Here is a 20,136-nt window from a genome sequence, read left to right on the forward strand (position 1 = left end):
ATGTTTCAGAAATGCTGCTGAACGGGCACACCTAGTGTATGCTGGGCAGGGGGTAGGTGTGTGTGAAGGGGAGGGAATCACGTGATGATAAGGTGAGGTCTCTGCCAACTTGTAGTCGACCCATTGCCCCAGTTGCCCATCACCAGCAACCCCCAAAAAGCTGATTTTCGGCATGTGACGCTGGGAAACCGCAGGCCTGCATCAGTGACAGGCGGCTATCACCAACAAACCTCAGAAATGAACAATTATCTTTATGCTGAGTTGCACAATTGTTGTCCAGTGAGAACTGAATCAACAACTAATCCCCAATAACACATTCACATTTTCAAATAAGAAAAGCAACGGGTGAATCAGGACCTGTTTCACCATTATCCTTCACCCTTTTAGATTTTCACCAGGAAAATGACTGCTTTTTTGAAAGGACCCCAGCCTCTTAATTTGCCTCAAATTCAAATCTGCACAATTTATTTAATCAGAAGCAGCAGTAAAAATGTAAAAACATAGTCTACAATAAAATAGTCTACAATAAAAGGGTCCACCCACCGGTTCTGATTCTGACAGCTTGAGTTAAGCAGGCTTATAAATGACCCATGTGCACCACACAGAAGGAAAAGGCAGTCACCTGCACCTATGACAAGGCTCCTTCTGATACTCTTCATCCAAAATTGCCCACAGAGAGCTTAGTGCCCTAAAGCTACACTATTGCATTGAGCCTTTTGGGTGAAGGAATTGTCACCAGGAGGCCCCAATTAAAATGGCCCAGGTATGTTTGGGTTTACAGATCTGGACTTTTTTCTCCAGCCCTCGTTACCTGGTTCATAATTTCTGCAAACTGTGGAAGTTTACTCAGCTCTACAAGATTCAGCCAGGTCATATCCAGGATCCAGCGAAATGGCTTGGGAGGGCAGGCTTTCAGATCCAGAGCTGCTCCCCCTGGGGAAAGGCATTGGTGGGAATCAGGTCAGCCTGTGCCTCATTTTTAGACATTTATTTTCCAAATAACAGAAGCGAGGTAACCATATTACAGAGAATAATGGGAAAATTGGAAAATAATCATGACAGAAAATGTGGCTATCTTTTTTAGGTCCATTTCCTTCAAGTCTTAGTGTTTTATTTTCTGATTTATACCATCTTATAAAATACAGATAGCAGCTCCTTGTCATTTCTCCCTGCACAGAATTTTTCTCAGGTGGTTGCAGTTGTTTGCGTTTTTACCGTTTTTTTTTTTTTAAACAAGCAATTTCATGAAACTTACAATTTTGATATCAATGAATAGCTTGACCTTTTCATGTGTGATTTTAAAAATCATGTCTTAGCCCTCACTCCTCCAGAAATTTGATACTCAATACTCTTTTTTACCAGGTCAAAAAGATGGATAGATGGAGGGTGGGAGAGATATAATACTCTGTGGGTTTTTAAGGGAGTAACTCATGTTCAGATCATTTATTCACTTATTTATTCAACATATGCATTATCAGCATATTCCAGGCACTGGGGATAAAGCAGAGAAAACCACACAAGGCCTCTGCTCTTATGGATTGTAGAGGAGAGCGTGAATTACAGTGTTGGATCACATTTTGAAGCAAATCACAAATCAAATGAGCATACCCAATGGGACAATCTTCCACCGAGACACATAATTATATGTACAGCTTCAAAATTCCTCTATTGCATGTCTTCAGTAACGTTTTATCAGCTGTTGTTTAATTCAGATGTGTGCAAAACAGTGATTCTGCACTTCTAAATCCTATAATCCTCCTGAAGAACTCATCAAATGCCACCACTTCACATATCAACCCTTGGGCAAAAGAGGGGGCGGAGCGGACTGCAGCAGGGGTTGCTCTCCCTCTAGCACCTTCCTGAGAAGGTGAATGAGCTGAAGTATTCTTGTAAATCCCCTAGCGCCACCTCTGGGTCATCCGCTCTGAGCGCCACCACACCATTAGAACAGGTAAAACTTCCTCTTGACACCCCGCCCTTTGCTACCTTGGCGGGGAAGAGAAAGCCATCCTCTCGCACCGTTTCTGCCAGTACCGAGTTTACTGAAGGAGAAGCCACCGCTGGAGAGTATCATCTGTAGACTCAAGGGACGCTGCTTCTCTAACTTAGAGACAAATGCATTTTCTTCTGGGTTCTTTCCAAAAGAAATGTTTTCATGTGACTGTAAGTCTCAAAGACATCAGGAGAAGACATTAAAGCCACAACGAGTGTTTTGAAACATCCTGGTGCCCCTGCACGAACCCAGAACAATCACGGCCCACTCTCCTCCCCACGATATTCTCGCTCTGCCACTTGCTAGCTGCCTAAACACAGACAAAGAACTTAATTTTTCTCCATTTCCTCTTCTGTCAAATGGGTGTAATAACAGACTCTACTAGATCAGTTGTGAAGATTCAATAAATTCATGTATGTAGGAAGCTCAGAACAGTCTTGGCCCATAGTGAGAGCTACGTAATCATTAGCTGTTATTTTGACATGAATTCTCTGTTTTGGAAGGCTCAGGTTCAATCCAATCTGGAAGGCAAGAGCAGACCCCCTAATGTGTCTTTTTGTCCATGGTTGATGACAAAAGAAAGATGGTATCTTTCTAAAATAACCAGGCAGGGAAAATAGTTCTATCAATTACTCTATAACACAGGATTGTCCCTGGTATCTATTTCATTTTTCAAAGTGTTCTGACATTCTCAGTTGAAGAAGAAAGTCAAAGGCACCTTCCAAATACTGCAGAAAACAAGTAGGAATTGACACAAAGGGACAGTCATTCCTAGGAGATCAAATATTTCTGCTACGATAAATAAGTCTTTCTTCTTTCCCTCTTAAGTACTGAGTTAAAAATGTTAAAAAAAAATATCAAAGATCTAAGGGCTATATTTGTTAACTTTGTAAAAAAACACTGAAAACAAAATCATAAATCATGTTTTATAAAAATAATCTGGTTAAAAAGTAAGCCAGTTCAGAACAAATACAAACCATACAATAAACCAATTTTATTTTGGTTTTTCAAAAACAAAACAAAACAAAACAAAACCTCTTTCACTGCTGAGCTGATTGTACTTCTGTTGACAACCTATCATACAATCCCAAATTAATCTTTTTAAAGCACTGCTCTGTTCATGCTACTTCCCTGCTCATAAAACATTCGATGGCTTCCTATCGCCAACTGAATTAAATCCAAACTCTTCTCACCAGCTCTCCTGTGCAATCCGACTCTCCCTGACACTCCAGCTTTATGAAGTGGGGTTACAGACGTGCCCCTCACCACGACCCAGGTGCACAGCCTTTGTGCTTTTTCTGTGACCACTCCCATCCTCCTCACAAATTCCCTCCTCACTATGTTTCTCGGTCTCCTCTGATTTACATCCCTTCTCTCAAAGAATCCAGTCTCCTTCAGGTAAGGGCTCCATCCTTCAGGTGGGCGAGGGGACAGGCGGGTGGGATGGCATTGTGTCGTAATGGGGAGGATGCCTCAGATCCGCATGCTGCCCTCCAATCTCTGCCACAGGCTGGGATCCCTGTACTTTGTCCTCGGTGCTGTGACGAATCCTGTCTGACCTACAAGGGTGTTGGGCTGCTGTCCACAGAGACTGGTCCTTTGTGTCCAGGAATAAAGTTCCCTGGGGCCTGCAGCTTCTTGGTTTGAACCCAGGCCTCTGCTGCGCACCAGCCCTCTCAACATGTCCATGCCCACACTCCTGCTTGCCAAACGTCAGCCTTAGCCCTCTAGCTGCTCCCCTCCATCAATGCTGCCAGGGGCTGCATGTGGGATCTGGTGCCAGGCAGAATGCAGGAGCACCTCCCATCTGGATGTTTCTCGAGCATCTTTCTGTACCCACCCAAGGTTCAGCCTCACGAGACTGGGAAGAGACAAGGATCTTCGTACCTGACCTCCGTCTACCTCCGATTCTCTTGTCCTTCCCATGACCCGTTGTGGCCCATAGTGCCAGGTTTCCTCCTTCTTTCTAAATCATAGCTGTCTCCTTCTCAGGGGCCATGTTGGCAGATGGGACTCAGGAAGCAAAGCTGGCTCATGGATCAGGAAAAATCCAAAGTATACCTCCCATCCCACTTGTATGCCACAGTTAGAAGGCCTTCCTACATCTGAGGCCCATTTTGCTCCTGCTTCTGCCTAGATTCCCACGGGCTTCGGTGTCCCTCCTCCCCATGGCCCAGTGTCCCAGACACTGAGGATGTGGCCCCAAGTCTAAGTGAGGGCTTTAAGGTGACTGAAAGGAGTCAAAGGAGCTTTCCGGTTTGGTAAAATTGGGCTCACTTTATTTAAATGTCACAGAGGCCGAAACCTGTATGCTCAGACCCTCTGCACAGCCTGCCCGCCTCTCCCTGGTGGTACTTACCACTTCCCCTCTGGGCCCCGCAGCCCCCTGTACATGGCGGGAGCGGGTGATGGCCTCTGAGCTCACACAGCTGGTCAGTGGCAGAGCCTGGCCCCTGTCCCTGCTCCTTAGTCCAGCCCACAGTTTACTGTACCATGCTGCCTTATGCTACACTTTAAGACATTGACTTCTCCAGGTGCATTGGACCTGAGAAAAACTATGAACTTTATGACATGCTCCAGTTTCCTTTGAACTACAAGACGTGAAAAATCAAGAAATTTTAGCCATTCTGCAAAATTGTTTGCAAAGTTTCTACAGCAGACATCTAACCTGAAGCCAAGGAAGAAATTCACTGAAGTAGAGAAAGAAGATGATAGAGTAATAAGTTAGTTTACTGCCTGTTTATTATAAATAGGATGTCGTGGAGAAAAGTGTATTGAGTATCGTGTTCTATCCCCCTGGCGTATGAATTCAGAAATACTCTACATCTTCTTCCTACATGATCTCTTTCATTCCCGTGGCTCTGGTGCTTATTTCTGTGCCCTCCCTTTGCAGCTGTCTGACTTCTTCTAAACTGTCTGGCCTACCCTTTCTAACTGTCTGCTGGATATCTCAAATTCAACATGTGTGTATAGTCACCAGAGCTGTTCAGAAACATTCGATTTCCCCCTCTTCCACGCACATGGGAGAAGCACATGTCCCTGCTCTCTCTGAAGTTAGTGGTGGCTGTGTGTCTTGCTTTGCCTAATGAAAGATGAGCATTTAAGTGACATGCGTCACTTGCGGGTAACTTTTAAAAGCTGGCACATGATTTGTCTTATCCCATTCCTCTGCCGTAGTAATTTTAGAAGCAATTCCTGGGTGACCATGACCATAACCAGGCATGTTGGAGAGAGAATAAATGAGAATATACCCCTATTGTTTCAAGCCATTGAAAGTTTGGGATTGTTTTTATGGCCACGAAACCTGGCCTATTCTGACTGAAACTAGGTCCCCAAATCACATTCACTATCCCCATCACCCTGACAATTCTCAAACTCGTTCCACTTTCAACCAACTAGACCAGAAATCTCCAACTCATTTCTGACCCTTTTCTTGGCTCTTGTATCTGGTCTGTTGCCATTTTACTTCCATGACTTCTTCTTTATATTCCCATTGTCTTTACCCAAGGTTGACCTTTTACCTGTGGCTGGGAAGATTATAATAAACTCCCTTGAACCTCTTTGCTATAATTCTATGCATGTCTGCCAGAGTCATCTTCCTAAAAGACGGTAAGAGGTTCCTGAGGGACCACATCACCACCTTACACAATTCCTTGTCCCTCACCAGACCAAGAAAATCCTTCCTCGAGGAATCAAGACTCACAACTGACATGCCCCCTTCATTCATTCCTTTTCTGGTGCTGTTCTGTTTCAGCCTGGAATGTCTCCTTCACTTCTACCCATCCTTCAGGGTCCTTTTAAAATGCCACTTTCTTCTTTTGGGGGAGAGGGCAGCCAGAATATGATTTATTAAACTTTACACAAGGAGCAAAAAACATAAGAGATACATTAAAACATTTTTCCCATGGATCAAATCATCTGAAAAATTCATGGCTTAACCCGCAACAGTATATTTTCCAAAGAGCTCTTATTGGACTCACCAACCACAAGTCCCTCCTTCCTTTTAGACATTAAGACTTTGTTTTTAGCTCTCTCCTAACATTTAGAGTATTCTGCCTTGTTTTACAATAATTTTTAAAATCATCTCTATTTCCATTGTGAGACTGTTTTCTTTGAAAGCAATGTCTGGTTGATCCTTCTATACCAACATTAGTATGGTGGGTTTGCAGAGTATATGCTCAATAAATACTTATTTAACTGAATTGAATGAAAATGCCACTCTTTTATCTCCTTAATGATACTTTTAACATGGAGATGAGCATTGAATAGGATTTACTTCCAATATGAAATACAAGTGTGCCTTTTTCTGTCTTAAAAGTCATGATACTCCCTTGCTCAAGGAATTGCTCTCTTGCGATAGAAAGCTCATCACCCACCTCACTTTTCTTCCCTTCGGCATTCGGGTTTCCTAACCACAGGCAGCAATGACCAAACTTCAGGTAATGATATAACTAAGGAAAACTTGGGAGTGAACACAGGCCTGAAATAAATCATCTTGAGTAACCAGAGCAAAACGAATGGGAATCAGAAAAGAAACACAAGGTCCAAAGAAATTCCCTTTCACGAGAACATGATTTCCCCCATTGTATCATAAAAATGGGTCTCCAGCATGTCGAAGAGCATATCAGAAGCAATCTCCTTTACATACCACATCCATATCCCAAACCCTTCACCTTTAATGAGAGCCTGAAACTCTCTGTGCTTCACTGTTCCTCTCTGAAGATCAATCTTCAAGGTCATGAGGAGTACAAAGAGGAATTTGTGGTTTTCATACAGGCCTCTGACAGAGTATGTAAAAACTTCGTATGTCAGATACTCAATAATATTTGTAATTCTCTTTTGAGGTAGCGGAGACTTCTCGGATCTGCAATACATTTTAAAAAATTAAGGAATTCAACAGCCATTGCTAAGACAGTAGGAATACAAACAAAAATTTTAAGTGACTCTGCATGGGGCAGGGGAGGGACTCCCCACCTGGCCATGGACTGGTCAAATAACTTTAAGAACTGGGCGAGCGAGGTCTGGTACATGATGTTGACCATACTCATCTCTGTGATGAGAAAGTAGAGGATGCTTCCACGGGTGGCCGCAGGCCGGAACTCCTCCTGAGCTGTGTTAATTTTGATCTCCGTCTCTGCAGCGACATGCAGCTTTTCACTTACTTCAGCTGCTGTCTGCTTGGTGATTCGGAGAACACCGATGAGAGATTCGTCATCTACCAAGGAACCTAAAAGCCAAACAGGAAAACCTTAGAAGACAAGAAGGGGAAGCCCCAAAGAAAGAGGCAGCCCTTCTGAAATTGACCTGTTCATTTTCACGTTTATTTCTTCAAAGCCTGCAGGATGAAGGTCGGGTATTAACACACTGAGAGGCTTCTGGCCCAACTGTCATCTGATGCCTGAATCCTTCCAAACATTCCTGCAGACAGGTTATCCCCGATGCTGCCTGTAAATCTGCAAAAGGGGATTCCCAAGGCAGCCCACATGACTGGTCTTCAAATGTCTGAAGACAAAATCTGGCTCCCTCCACCCCCCAGTGGTTTACCACTGCAAACTGCAATTCACCTCTCAGGAACCAGACCTTGATTCAGCATACTCTAGGCTGGATCGGGGGAAGAGCCCGCAGTGATCTTTGCTAATATTAAGATGCCCAGGTGTATCCAAATGGCTGGGAGAAGTCACTGGACCAGAGGACAGACAACTTCACAAACACAGGCAGTGGAATCAAGGCAGATAAAAGGACTTTTCCCTGAGGTCACGATCAAGGCAGTGCGGGTGAATGGTGTGAGAATAACATATCATGTACTTCTGGGAGGTTAAGGTTTTTGTTTATCCAAGGAGTAAAGTGCTGTTGGGAAGCATTCATTATGAGGCTGTAATAAATGGTAGGATTTAGGCTACTGTAATTTGCCTACTGCAGAAAAATACAGTGTTTGTTGACTTTAGTGTCTTTGGATAGGATGTTTCTTATTTATTTAGAGAGACTACATCCCCAAATCAGGGTGTGGCATGAGGATCTGACTGCCCTAAGGAGAACCCACCCCTGACTTCTAAGTAGGAAGTCAAGGCAAGTGGAGAGTGAGTTTGGGCCTTGGGTGCTCAAGGGCCTCTGACACAGATTACACACATCATCACCCATTGTGGTCATTACATTTCAATGCCAAATGAAAGAGTCGATCTTAAAAAAAAAAAAAAAAAATTAGATTGAGCACATTAGTTTCCTCTGGGCAAGCAAATTAGCCTATTACGAGTTACCTAGCTCTATTGGGAGCCCTTATTTTTCTTAGGAGAGAGCAATTAGATCTAGAAAACTGTGTTCTTCTCAAATGCTCAGACTCTGTTTGCTAATTCAAAAATCAGATTCTCTGCAGTCCTTCTTTAAACATCTAGATGGAAATTGCCTGGCTTGTGTTTGCACTGATAACTCAACTGTTTCCTAACACCTATAATCATGAGGTGCTGAAAAGAGGGCCCAAGAAATCCTTACTCAGGACCCGTCGTTCGGTTACTTGTTAACAACACAGTACCTTTTGTGGCGCTTAACTTGTAGAGAAGGTTGTCTTCAAGCTCCTTCATCTTCCGCTTGTTGAAAGTCACATCCTCCAAAAGTTTAACTCTCTCAGACTCTAATTCCTGTCATTAAGAAACAAGAAATAGAGGCGCCTGGGTGGCTCAGTCGTTGGGCGTCTGCCTTCGGCTCAGGTCATGGTCCCAGGGTCCTGGGATCAAGCCCGCATCGGGCTCCCTGCTCAGTGAGGAGCCTGCTTCTCCCTCTCCCACTCCCCCTGCTTGTGTTCCCTCTCTCGCTGTGTCTCTCTCTGTCAAATAAATAAATAAAATCTTAAAAAAAAAAAAAAAAGAAAAGAAATTATGCCCGCTAGTATTGTTTCCACAGTGCTTACACTGGCATGCATGAGATTCCCCTGCTAAAGGAATTTTGTCTGATTATCCCCCACGCTCTCCTCCTGGCTCTAAGTTTATTTAAATTAGAGTGTCCCATTCTCTTGGCTCTGTTCCCACACTGCCTCTGTGTGAAATGCTAACTTTATTGGCAATCAGAAGTGGTAGAAGCAGAGATATAATATCAAAACACCAAGAGGCCACCCAAATCAAATGTGAGCTCTTGGTTTGGGATCTGCCTGTAGGAACATCAGGTATCTGGTCTGACAGAGCCAGCTGCCAGTGCAAATCCATTTTCCATTGTTTTACATCTCCTTCTACCAGAGGGGCTAAACTGAATGTTTGGAAGGCATATTTTTTCCTACAAAAATAATGTCTTTTTCAAATTATATTCTGAAAAAATTTTAAACTTTCAGAAAAGTTGCAAGACTGATACAATTAACTCTCATAAATGCTTTCTTTGCCCAGATTCACCAGATACCATTTTGCTTTATCACTCTCTCTCTCTCTCTCTCTCTCTATATATATATATATATAATATTTATTATCATTATTGTTCTTCTTATTATTGGTGAACCATTTGCTGAGGTCATGATCCTTTACCACTAAAAACTTCAGCAAATCTCCTAAGAACCAGGACATTCTCTTACAGAAGCATGGTGTAATTTTCAAAATCAAGGAAATTTAACAAGGATATAAGAATACTTTTGCTACATGTAAATTGAAGTTGTTTCAATAGCATTTTTATAGCATTTTTTCCTGGTCTTCTACAGAATCACACACTATACTTAGAATTATGTTAAAAGGAGGTGTTTGGAAACTACCTATCTGAGAACGTTTCTTGAAAAACCACTTCAGAAATTCCACTGCTTTCTGCAAGTCTTAAACCAGTTTGTGGGGCTCTGAAGCCACAGCATGGTGTTCATCTCTACACCTGCCACAGCTTGCGTCAGAATCTGTGTGTCAATCATGTCCCACCAACGAGATTCTGTGCAGCTAGAGGGCAGGCACTTGTCCCATTCACTTTTGCATTCTTGACAGCACTTACCTTGAGGTGTTGCAGGGAAAGGACTCAACCCAAGAAATATGTGTTAAATTGAAGTGTGCCAAATTGAGTTCAACAGCTTTATTTTACATCTGGGGAAACTGAGGACCCAGAAATATTAACTTTGAATCCCATCCCAACATGATCCCTATGGCTAGCTACTGGCAAAGACAGGCTCATACTCTTGTTCTCCAACTCCATAGACCAGTGGCATCATTGCCAGTGTCCTAGAAGGTTTGCCGGGTTTGATGGGGGTAGCAATGAAGGTCATGGCTGCATTTGTGGGGGAGTACCTCATGAGCTGTTTCCATTAAGGTGGTCACCTCTGGATGGCAGTATAGGAATATGGGGACAAAATGAAATCACATGAGCTTCCTTTTCAGTTTGATCTGGCAAAACAAGCATTATGGTACAGTGGACCCTTGTGGGTTCTACAGCCTGATCTGTAAGGCTTATCTAGGGGGCCTGACGGGGTGAAAGGTCCGAGTGCTCTTAGAGCACTTTTATCACCTATTCTCTCTGGTTTCTGTCTGTTCTTCCGTAAAATGAGGGTGTAAGAGCAGGATAGTAAAGAGGGTTAAACATCATGGTCAGGATGTCCTCCTACAGATTAAGTGTGTGTTTTGGCTTTTTCCAATAAGGTTGGCATAAGCACTTTAGCACATCCCTTGAAGAGGAAGCTGAGGCCTAGAAGAGTGTGGGTGGGCCCTCTGGGGACACGGGGTGTCGCCTGCCTTAGACAGTGGGGTGGCCTGCCTTAGGGAAGTTGGTGCAGCCTGCACGCAGCACCTGGACCAGTGAGGAATCAGATCCGACCAACAGCACCAGTGAGACTACCAAGGAAGGACTAATTTTCAACAGTTGGCACCATGTGCCTCCAAGAGGTGATGAGCAATGAACTGAAGGGCCCATGCTCTCTCTGCCTGGCTGTGGAAGTGGCATGGTTCCCTTACTGGACTGTAGAAGCCCCGGGCTGTTTGTTGGAAGCAAAGATCAAACAGCTCGTGAGAGCGGATGCTGGGACTGCGCCCCCTTGGCTCAGCTCTGCCAGACTGGCTGCCTTTAAGGGCCGGCCCCTTCACCATCCCGGCTAACCAGGTAGGACTTCGCCTCTCCTTTTACTGAGTTCTGTTTCTCTGGTGTGAGGATCATTTCTCTTTCCCTCTTCCAACGTCTTTCCTGTGTTCATGGCATCTACTCCTATCTCTCGTCTTTCTCTTTTCCTTGTCCGGTCTTCTATTGCCAATCTTTCCCTCCACCCTCCCACGTGAAGCCTCTCTGGTCTTATTATTGCTAACCTTGCCCTTTCCTTGAACCTTCAATACTCTTATTCTAGGTAAGCAAATATAATCTTTCTCCGATTTTACGCAAATATGTTTTCCATATGCAAATAAGTATAATTACATTTTATGCATATTTTATGCATAATGTTCAATGTTTTCTGAGATTTATTTTAAAAACTAGTTTCAACTTGTATCAGTCTCTTAAAATCTTCCAGTTTTAAGTTCTTTATTAGAACCTTCAATCATACTTAATTTCTCTGCCTTAATGCAAATTTCATTCAATTAAAATTAAAGTTAGGCTCTCTGTATCATTAGAGTACTACACTGCAGTAGTTGAAACTACCCCAGTGATAATACACTCATTCAGAGCAATTTCTTTTTCTCCAGGATCATTATTTTAGTGACTTTTTCAGGTACATCAAAGAGCATCCATCCATAGGACTATAGATACGAAGGTCAACATACTCCAAGGTTTAAAGACAGAAGTAGAAAAAAACAGTGTGAGTGGTGTGCGTGTGTGTGTGAGTGTGTGTGTGTGTGTATGTGTATGTGTGTGTACGCACGTGCACACATTTGGGGTTGGAGGACAGCTGAGTTAGTTACATGATTTCTTTTTTTTTTTTTTTTAAAGATTTTTTTATTTATTTATTTGAGAGAGAGAGAATGACAGAGAGCAAGCACATGAGAGGGGGGAGGGTCAGAGGGAGAAGCAGACTCCCTGCTGAGCAGGGAGCCCGATGCGGGACTCGATCCAGGGACTCCAGGATCATGACCTGAGCCGAAGGCAGTCGCTTAACCAACTGAGCCACCCAGGCGCCCAAGTTACATGATTTCTTGATAGGATTTGACAGGAGACAGCTAAACTAATATTTATGTTAACAAAGGTAAATAAAAATTTGCTTTGTTTTTTCTTTCCGAAATACTTAACAATTTCATAATAATTTATTAGAAGTAGTCCTTTACCTTGAGAAATTATTACCTGTTTCTCAGTTAAAATCACTCTCCTTAATAACTGATTCTCGAGTCCTTTCATAGTCACGGTAAAATCAATGACCGACGTTTTAGCATTGATCTCAGGGGTAAAGGCAGGGTTGGGTAACTTCGTAGTAATATAAAGTTTAAATGTATCCATGACATCACATTCTTTATCACCGACTTTCACCTACATCAATTCAAATATAAAATTAAAAACAGCTTAAGGGGCAGGACAAGGAATTTGGGGTTAACTTAGGAAAGAATTTATCAGAGGTCAGCACTGTGAAACTTGAATGAATTGCAAAGGAAAAAGTTCTAAGACTTTAATCACTGGTCTTAAATAATTCAGATTTGTGGTCCTGCCAGAAGACATTGTTAGCCATGACACCAAACAAATTAAATGAACAAAAATTAAATGAAAAATCTATCCCCAACAAATGTAGAATAAAGGAAAACTCAGACACATCTCAGATTTGACTGTTTTCTCCCACTTGAGGAAATTGTTTCCTACTGAGGAAATCTGTGGTGTTTAGAGGAAGTATTTGTTATTTCTCTTTGCATTTCAGTCATGTCTGAAGCATAGTTGACAACATAAAGGATTAATGAAATTTTCAAAGAAAAGAGTGCCGACATTTTCTTCAGAAACATAACATTTATCTTAAATACTACAATTTGCAGGATATTATATTAAAAAACAACCGGTTTTGCTATCTAAAATTTAGGTGGAAATTATACGATTTTAAAGGACTTAAATTTTTAATTAATCTTGATTCTGCATGTGGTTGGAAACCACATCGATAAGGCACTACCACGTTCTCAAGCACCAAGCCTTCACACTGCAGATAAGAATATGTTCTTTTGAAAGACCTTCAGGAATAAAAATCCTACACCCTCCCTTGGCATGTTAAATACTGCACATGAAAGATTCACATTATGAAGAAATGTTTTCTAAATAAATCTTTGTTCAATGAGAACATTTGCATTCTGTACTTATTCACTGATATTCATGAAATTAATTTGTCCAAAGTGAAAAATCTCAATCAGAAATGCTGTCATTCACCAAGAAACAAAACCAAAGAAGCCTAAAGGTAGAGAATGCCTCCAATTAAAAAAGAAACACTTCTACTGAAAACCATTCATGTTCTCACCAATGATGGGAAACAGCATTCTATAGCTTCTAGCAAAGTCTGTGAGTTTAGATTCAAAGTTAATACAGGGAGAAATGAACAAATCAGTGTCCATAGACTTTATCAAAATGCCATTTCCTCCTGTGAGAAAATGCAGGTTTTATTGTACAGATGAATATATGACTTGTAAATCCAATTTTCTCAGAGCTGCCAACGTACATACATACATAGTGTGCAACATTAATATATTATTATGACCAGACAATGTATTTCCTCAATATGTTATTTAGTGTCAGCTAAATGGCTACTCTTACCAAAATACTGCTCTCCCCTGTATTTTTCATATACAATTAAAAAAATAAGGGAAACACTAAATATGAGTTTGGAAATAATTTTTCCATTGTATCAAATACTACCACCTGAAGCAAAGTACCTGCGCTGCTATGCTCAAAAAGATAAGTAGATGTCACCATTGTTCTTTTCTTGCCGTCTTTTTTTTTTTTTTTTCCCTTCCCAAAGCTCACCTTGAATGTGGTGCCTGATTTAATGAAATTCTTTTCTAATACATTATCCAGGGCTGGATCCAGCTCTTCACGAATGTCCTCAATGAGAAGGGGTCGGCCCAAGGAAAGGCTGTCCTCCAAGTGTGTGCGGAAATATTTATGGTTCAGAGATGTTACCTAAAAATAAAGGGTTCATTGCTATATAAATGTGACAAAGAATGTGCTTATTCCTAAGTGGAAACCAAGAGATTTGTTGCACAGGTGCCTAAGAATTTTAAGGGCGATATAGGAAGCCTTATGAAAATAAAAGTAAGAACACTTAATTTTCCAAACGTGGTGAACCCATGACTTTGTGTAGGCTCTGGATGAGCAACAGTTTCTCTGATCGAAACAGGAGAATCGAGTGGCACATCTCAAAGTGAATGTCAGAAATCTGCTCCTACACAGAGCAGAGAAGTAATCAAGGATTAAACCGGTTACACATACCTATTTACGATCACTCAGGGAAAGCAAAGTAACTTGCATATTTGCAATATTCATTTATCTCCTCAGGACCACTCATGAGATGATCAAGTGATTAAAAAATAGGCATTAGAATGTCAGAAATTATATATGGGGTCAAACCAAGGTCCCATCCATGTATTCTGCCTCTAACAGTGGTGCAACCGAAGAATATGATAGATACTTCCCATAAAAGCAACTTAAAAGACTGTATATTCACTTTTTATATTATATATATATTTTTAAAATTAGAATTCTGAATGCCTGGTGGGGCCCCAGTGTTTTAGTTCAGTGTTTGTTGATTAGTTAAAATAGACACACTAGGCGGCACCTGGGTGGCTCAGTTGGTTAGGCTTCTACCTTTGGCTCAGGTCCCGGGTCCCAGGATTGAGTCCTGCATTGGGCTCCTTGTTCAGCAGGGAGTCTGCTTCTCCCTCTGACCCTCCCCCCTCTTGTGCTTTCTGTCTCTCTCACTCTCTGTGTCTCAAATAAATAAAATCTTAAAAAAAAAAAAATAGACACACTGGGCTGGTTGATCTTTGCTTTGGCCAAATGGCTTTGAATTCTTACTTCTCCTACGATCCCTCCCCTGCCTAAATGGGAGGATTTCTGAAGGGTCAGCCCTCAACTCTCCATCTCCTTACACTCTACCCTCTGGATGCTGCTACTGTTTCTATGCTGCTGTGAGGGCTGATCTTAAGACACAAGGAAGATCCAGGGACAGCAGGAGATTAAGGGAGTGGAATTAAAAGATATTATCTCTCCGTTGCTATGAAAAAGAGATGTGGAAATAAAAATTAAATAAGTCTACTCTTGTCCTGTTTTGGATAGAAGGGAAATAACTAAAACAAAAATCCTGTACATGAGGGAATTTTTTCCCTGGATGGATAGCTTTATTTACACAAATGATGAGCTGTGAAAGACCTCATTATGAGTTGATAAGGTAAATGAGTCTAAACAAAGAGCTTTAACCAGCTTATTAAACAAGATGAAACAAGGTCCCAATGAGACTAAATATAATTGTCCTGCTCTATTTCCTAAGGAGTAAATTCTATTTTCGTGATTTGCTTCCTAAGTGTGAGGGTTAATATTACGTGTCAGCTTGATCGGGGTAAGTGATGCCCAAAGAGCTGGTACACATTTATTTCAGTCTGTGTCTGTGAGGGTGTTTCCAGAACAGATTGGCCTTGGAATAGATAGACTGAGTAAAGAAAATCACCCTCACTGATTTGGGTGGGCATTATCCAATCCATTGAGAGCCTGAATAGAGCCCAAAGATGGAAGAAGAGCAAATTTGCTCTCTGCTTGAGCTGAGACATCCATCTTCTCCTGTCCTTGGACATCAGCAACTGGTTCTTTGGCCTTCAGACTTGGACTGGGACTCATACCACTGACTCCCCTGGTTCACAGACCTTCAGAGTTTAGACTGGGACTACATGACCAGCCTTCCTGAACCTATAGCTTGTAGACAGCAGACTGTGGGATTTCTTAGCCTCCCCAAACCCACAAGCCAATCTCTCATAATAAATCATTTTCTATATTTTTGTATTTACTTATTTATTTTTATTATTATGCTCAATTAGCCAGCATATAGTACATCATTAGTTTTTGATGTAGTGTTCAACAATTCATTAGTTGTATATATTTTTTAAGATTTAATTTATTTTATTTTTGAGAGAGACAAGAGAGAGAGAGCATGAGTCGGGGGGAGGGGCAGAGGGAGAAGCAGACTCCCCGCTGAGCAGGGAGCCCGAAGCGGGGCTAGATCCCAAGACCCTGGGATCATGACCTGAGCTGAAGGCAGATGCTTAACCGACTGAGCCACCCAGGCGCCCCTTCACTTGATTTTCTTGTGTAGTAACACTATGTGGTAGCTACCATCAGACCCTGTGTCAGCTGCACAGAGACTCTAGTGTTGAGTTTTTACAAGGTGGTGAATTTTTTATAGAGAAACTTGATGAACACCTTCTCTTTCTGGAAGTCAGGGCTGAAGGTTCTGGAGACGGTACTGAAGGTGACCTCGACAAAGCTGCCACAGTGGAATGCAGTCCTGGACGTACAAAACATGTTTTGTTTTTCATTTATAAAGTGTTTCAATTTTCATTTTGTTTTCCTTCCCAAATAAAGAAATAATATTTCTGTTTTATTCTGTTTTCATTTATGGGTGTTTGTGCGTGTGCTTATCCACATGTTTAAAAACATAACGTCTCCTGTGTAAGGAGGATATAGTTCAGTCTCCTTACATTCCAGGAGTTGATGGTTTTAAAAACATGTCAGTATCTCTGGCATATTTCTATCACTTCCTCAAGAAGATTCCTGAGACTGGGTGACATCAGGAAGGACATCATCAAAGGCTATCAAGGAGCTTAATGCCAAAATGGAGAGACAAAGCTATGATCAGGAAACTTAAGAGCAGGAGGAGTAGGGAGATGGACAGTCAGCAGAAGCAAGAGGAATGGAACAGGAGATAAGCTGTAGTTGTGCTGGATCCAGGAAAAGAAGTTGAGGGGCAGGAATGCTCCCGTATACACCACTCATGCTTTCCTTCTGTGAAGACGGCTCCTCAGAAGCTACATTCCCATTGACTTCATTTCCCTTAACTCTCCTCCTCTGTTGACACTCTCTTTCTGGGATCTCCCTGGTTTTCCAAGTAAACAGACTGGTGCATTGTGTTCTGGAGTATCAGTGAGTTGGGAGTATCTCAGGGGTGTTCCTGAGCACCGGGCAATATCCACATGTCAGGGAAACCCTCATCTCAGAAGGAAATCTTTCAGTATTATACCATTAAGTGGCGTTTGTTGTAGGCTTTTGGTAAATGCTCTTTATCTGATTAAGGAAGAGCCCTCCTATTCTTAGTTTGCTGGAGGTTTTATCAGGAATGGGTGTTGAATTTTACAAGTGCTTTCTCTGCATTTATCAAGATGATCACATGATTTTTCTGTTGTTTTTTCCTTGTAATGATGGCACACTTTAATTCATTGAAATTCAATAAATATCAGAATTCCTACTCTATAGAAAAAGCAGTGCAGAAAATATAAAGATGGTATAAAACCATAAGCCTTGTCAGCAAGAAGTTTATAATACAGTAAAGACAAAAGACAAACGTGCAATGAACAGTAATTGAAGACAGACTCTAAGTCCATATCAGAAATCCACATAAGACATTGTGAGCATTTAGGACAGGCTATATTAAACTGAGGACACAGGGAAGTCTTGATGAAGGTACTATTGGATGTGGACTTCTTGAAGAACACTCAAGATATTTATCTGGGATATAAGTGAAATGGGCAGTAGGGTAAAGAAAGACATCCTGGTTAGTAGAATAGCATATGTAAAAATACGGATCCAGGAGACTTAGAACTCTGAGTACATTGCCTGGGAAATGGAACAGTCCGTATTGGTAGTTGAAATATCAATGGTAAATCTGAGATGCTGGAATCCTGCGTTTGTCTACCTCTTCTTTAAAATTAATACCTTATTATGGGGTGCCTGGTTGGTTCAGTCAGTGAAGCATCTGACTCTTGATTTCAGCTCAGGTCATGATCTCAGGGTGGTAAGATCGAGCCCTGCGTCAGACCCTGCACTAGGTGTGGAGCCAGCTTAAGATATTCTCTGTCTCCCTCACCCTCTGCCCCTCCACTCCTCCCTCTCTAAGAAAAATAAATAAATAAAATTAAAAATAAAATAAACACCTTATTAGACCCCAACTCTAAAACGACTCTACGATGCTGTGAAGTACCATGTGCCTGAGCTAGGTTGGAGCAAATAGCCCTAAACCGAGGAGTCATGAGTCCTATTGTTGCTGCTTTCCTGTAAGCCCAAACCCAAGGCCCAGAATAAAAGCCACATCCAACGTTGGCAAAGGCAACAGAACCAGGGAAGGGGACAGACAGAAGAGTACATCATGAGAGAACACAAAACAAAGAAAATAATCTGAGCCCTTGCCCCAAACCACTGTTACAAAACTCAAGGGTATAAATTAACAAACAATTATCACAGAGATGACTTTATGACTGGCAGAATCAACTGAAATTTTGGGAAAATTTCATGATTTTAATAATGCTTTCCCATACACCAAATGGTACATACTTGCAAGTCATTTTCTCTTTCCTTTGATTTAATCCAAGTTTTGCCTTGAGTCTGTGGGTCTATGAGGAGTGGGTACCTGGTGGCCTTCGTCACAATGATGCCATTCTGGATTGAGAGGTCATCTCCTGGTAATCCCTGCAGCCCCCACTCCCCAATCTAAGTAACAAGAAATGGATATGGCCAGTCAGAGGAGAACAAGAATGCTTTCATAATAATTAAAATTGCCACAATATTAAAAGAATTTAATACTGGGATATATATTTTTTCCCATTGAGACTATGCAATGGGTACCTAGAGAAAAAAAAAAAAACTTGTAAATGTGACCCAAATAACATTCACCTAAAAAAAAAAAATTATAATCTAATAAATCCTTTAATAACCCAAGATTAGGGTTTAGTCCTTTATGCTACATTTTCAAACTTATGAGGGAATATTACAAAAACTGTGAATTTTTGAAGCGTGGTTGCTTAACATTCAGAGAACATAGGGGCTTAACATATGGTAAGACTGGGTGAGTGGTGGGATCCAGACTAGGCAGGATTAGTGGAAAGAATACACCGAAATGTCTGGAAAGATAAGCACCAAGGGTTAAACCCCTGAAGCTTCCCCTTCCTGCCCTTTGGCTCTGTTTACTTGGAGGGCAGGATTTGCATAGCTGGAGGCAGAGAAATTAGGAGGGATATTACACTGGCAGGTGCTCATCAATGACATTAAAAAAATATATTTCCTGGTGTGTCTGGCAGGCTCAGTCGGAAGTGTGTGCAACTCTTGATCTTGGGGTGCTGAGTCTGAGCCCCATGTTGGGGAGTAGAGATCACTGGAAAATAAATAACTCAACTTAAAAAAAAAAAATCCTCCCTAATTATGAGAGAATCGCAAGCCTGCCTCCACGTGGTCAATAAAATCACCTGAGATCCAATGAATTCACCAGCCTTCACCCTCATTAAATTATCCCAGCAGCCTCCAAAGGCCGTAATTAATAAGGTATACCCTGGTCCACTTTGCCTCATCAGTGTCCACCGCATCTTTAATACATTATCTAGTCCTTGGAAACAACCAGTTGAACATCGTTTGAATTGGAAAAGATTAATTTTTTAACTTTTAGATATGGATAATATGAAACTAATAGCATGGCTTCCCAAAGGAAAAAGCCGCTGGGGAATATATTTACAGATCAGAAAGCAGCTCATGAATACAAATTGCCTGGAAGGCATTTAATGCCATAGGAGCTCTGCAAGATACACTGAAAATTAACAGTGGCATCAAATTCCCAACAAGGAAGGTTTGTGTCGTGGGGCCATCACTCAGGGACACCAGAACGTACTGTTGGGCTATGCTCTTGGACAGGACAAAAAGATGGTTTATGATCAAAAGAAGATTCATACCAGTACTTATGGCCTAGCTAATGCCTATAATCACCTAAAATGTTTGAAAGAGAGTGACTTAATAGGAGTGGTGCAAATAATGGAAAGTTAAAAGAAAAGCCCAGTATTAGCAAGCCTATAATTCATGAATGATGTTTTATTTTATTTTTTTTGAAGATTTTATTTTTTTATGTACTCTCTACCCCCAGTGTGGGGCTCGAACTCATGACCCTGAGATCAAGAGTTGCACGTTCCACTAACTGAGCCAGCCAGGCACCCCCATGTATGATAATTTGAAAGCAAGATTTCTTAAAACTCAAAGGAATTTCCATACCAAAAAGAAAGGTTTCTTTTTAG

At 41.6% G+C, this 20,136-nt stretch overlaps 1 protein-coding gene across 1 annotated transcript in view; it reads right to left on the bottom strand.

Annotated features, from left to right (window-relative positions):
* The window catches only part of DNAH8 (dynein axonemal heavy chain 8), a 369,397-nt gene that overhangs the window by 94,080 nt on the left and 255,181 nt on the right, over positions 1 to 20,136 (bottom strand). Inside the window, exons 69-75 of the mRNA XM_032410111.1 lie at positions 18,416 to 18,571; positions 13,847 to 14,002; positions 12,200 to 12,382; positions 8,520 to 8,625; positions 6,968 to 7,220; positions 6,667 to 6,857; positions 812 to 933 (exon numbers count right to left, since the gene is read on the bottom strand). Coding sequence (XP_032266002.1) covers positions 812 to 933; positions 6,667 to 6,857; positions 6,968 to 7,220; positions 8,520 to 8,625; positions 12,200 to 12,382; positions 13,847 to 14,002; positions 18,416 to 18,571 — 1,167 coding nt within the window. The remainder of the gene's footprint in view (positions 1 to 811; positions 934 to 6,666; positions 6,858 to 6,967; positions 7,221 to 8,519; positions 8,626 to 12,199; positions 12,383 to 13,846; positions 14,003 to 18,415; positions 18,572 to 20,136) is intronic.

The sequence above is a fragment of the Phoca vitulina genome, unplaced genomic scaffold, assembly GCF_004348235.1.
Source record: "Phoca vitulina isolate PV1807 unplaced genomic scaffold, GSC_HSeal_1.0 scaffold11, whole genome shotgun sequence".
NCBI lineage: Eukaryota > Metazoa > Chordata > Mammalia > Carnivora > Phocidae > Phoca > Phoca vitulina.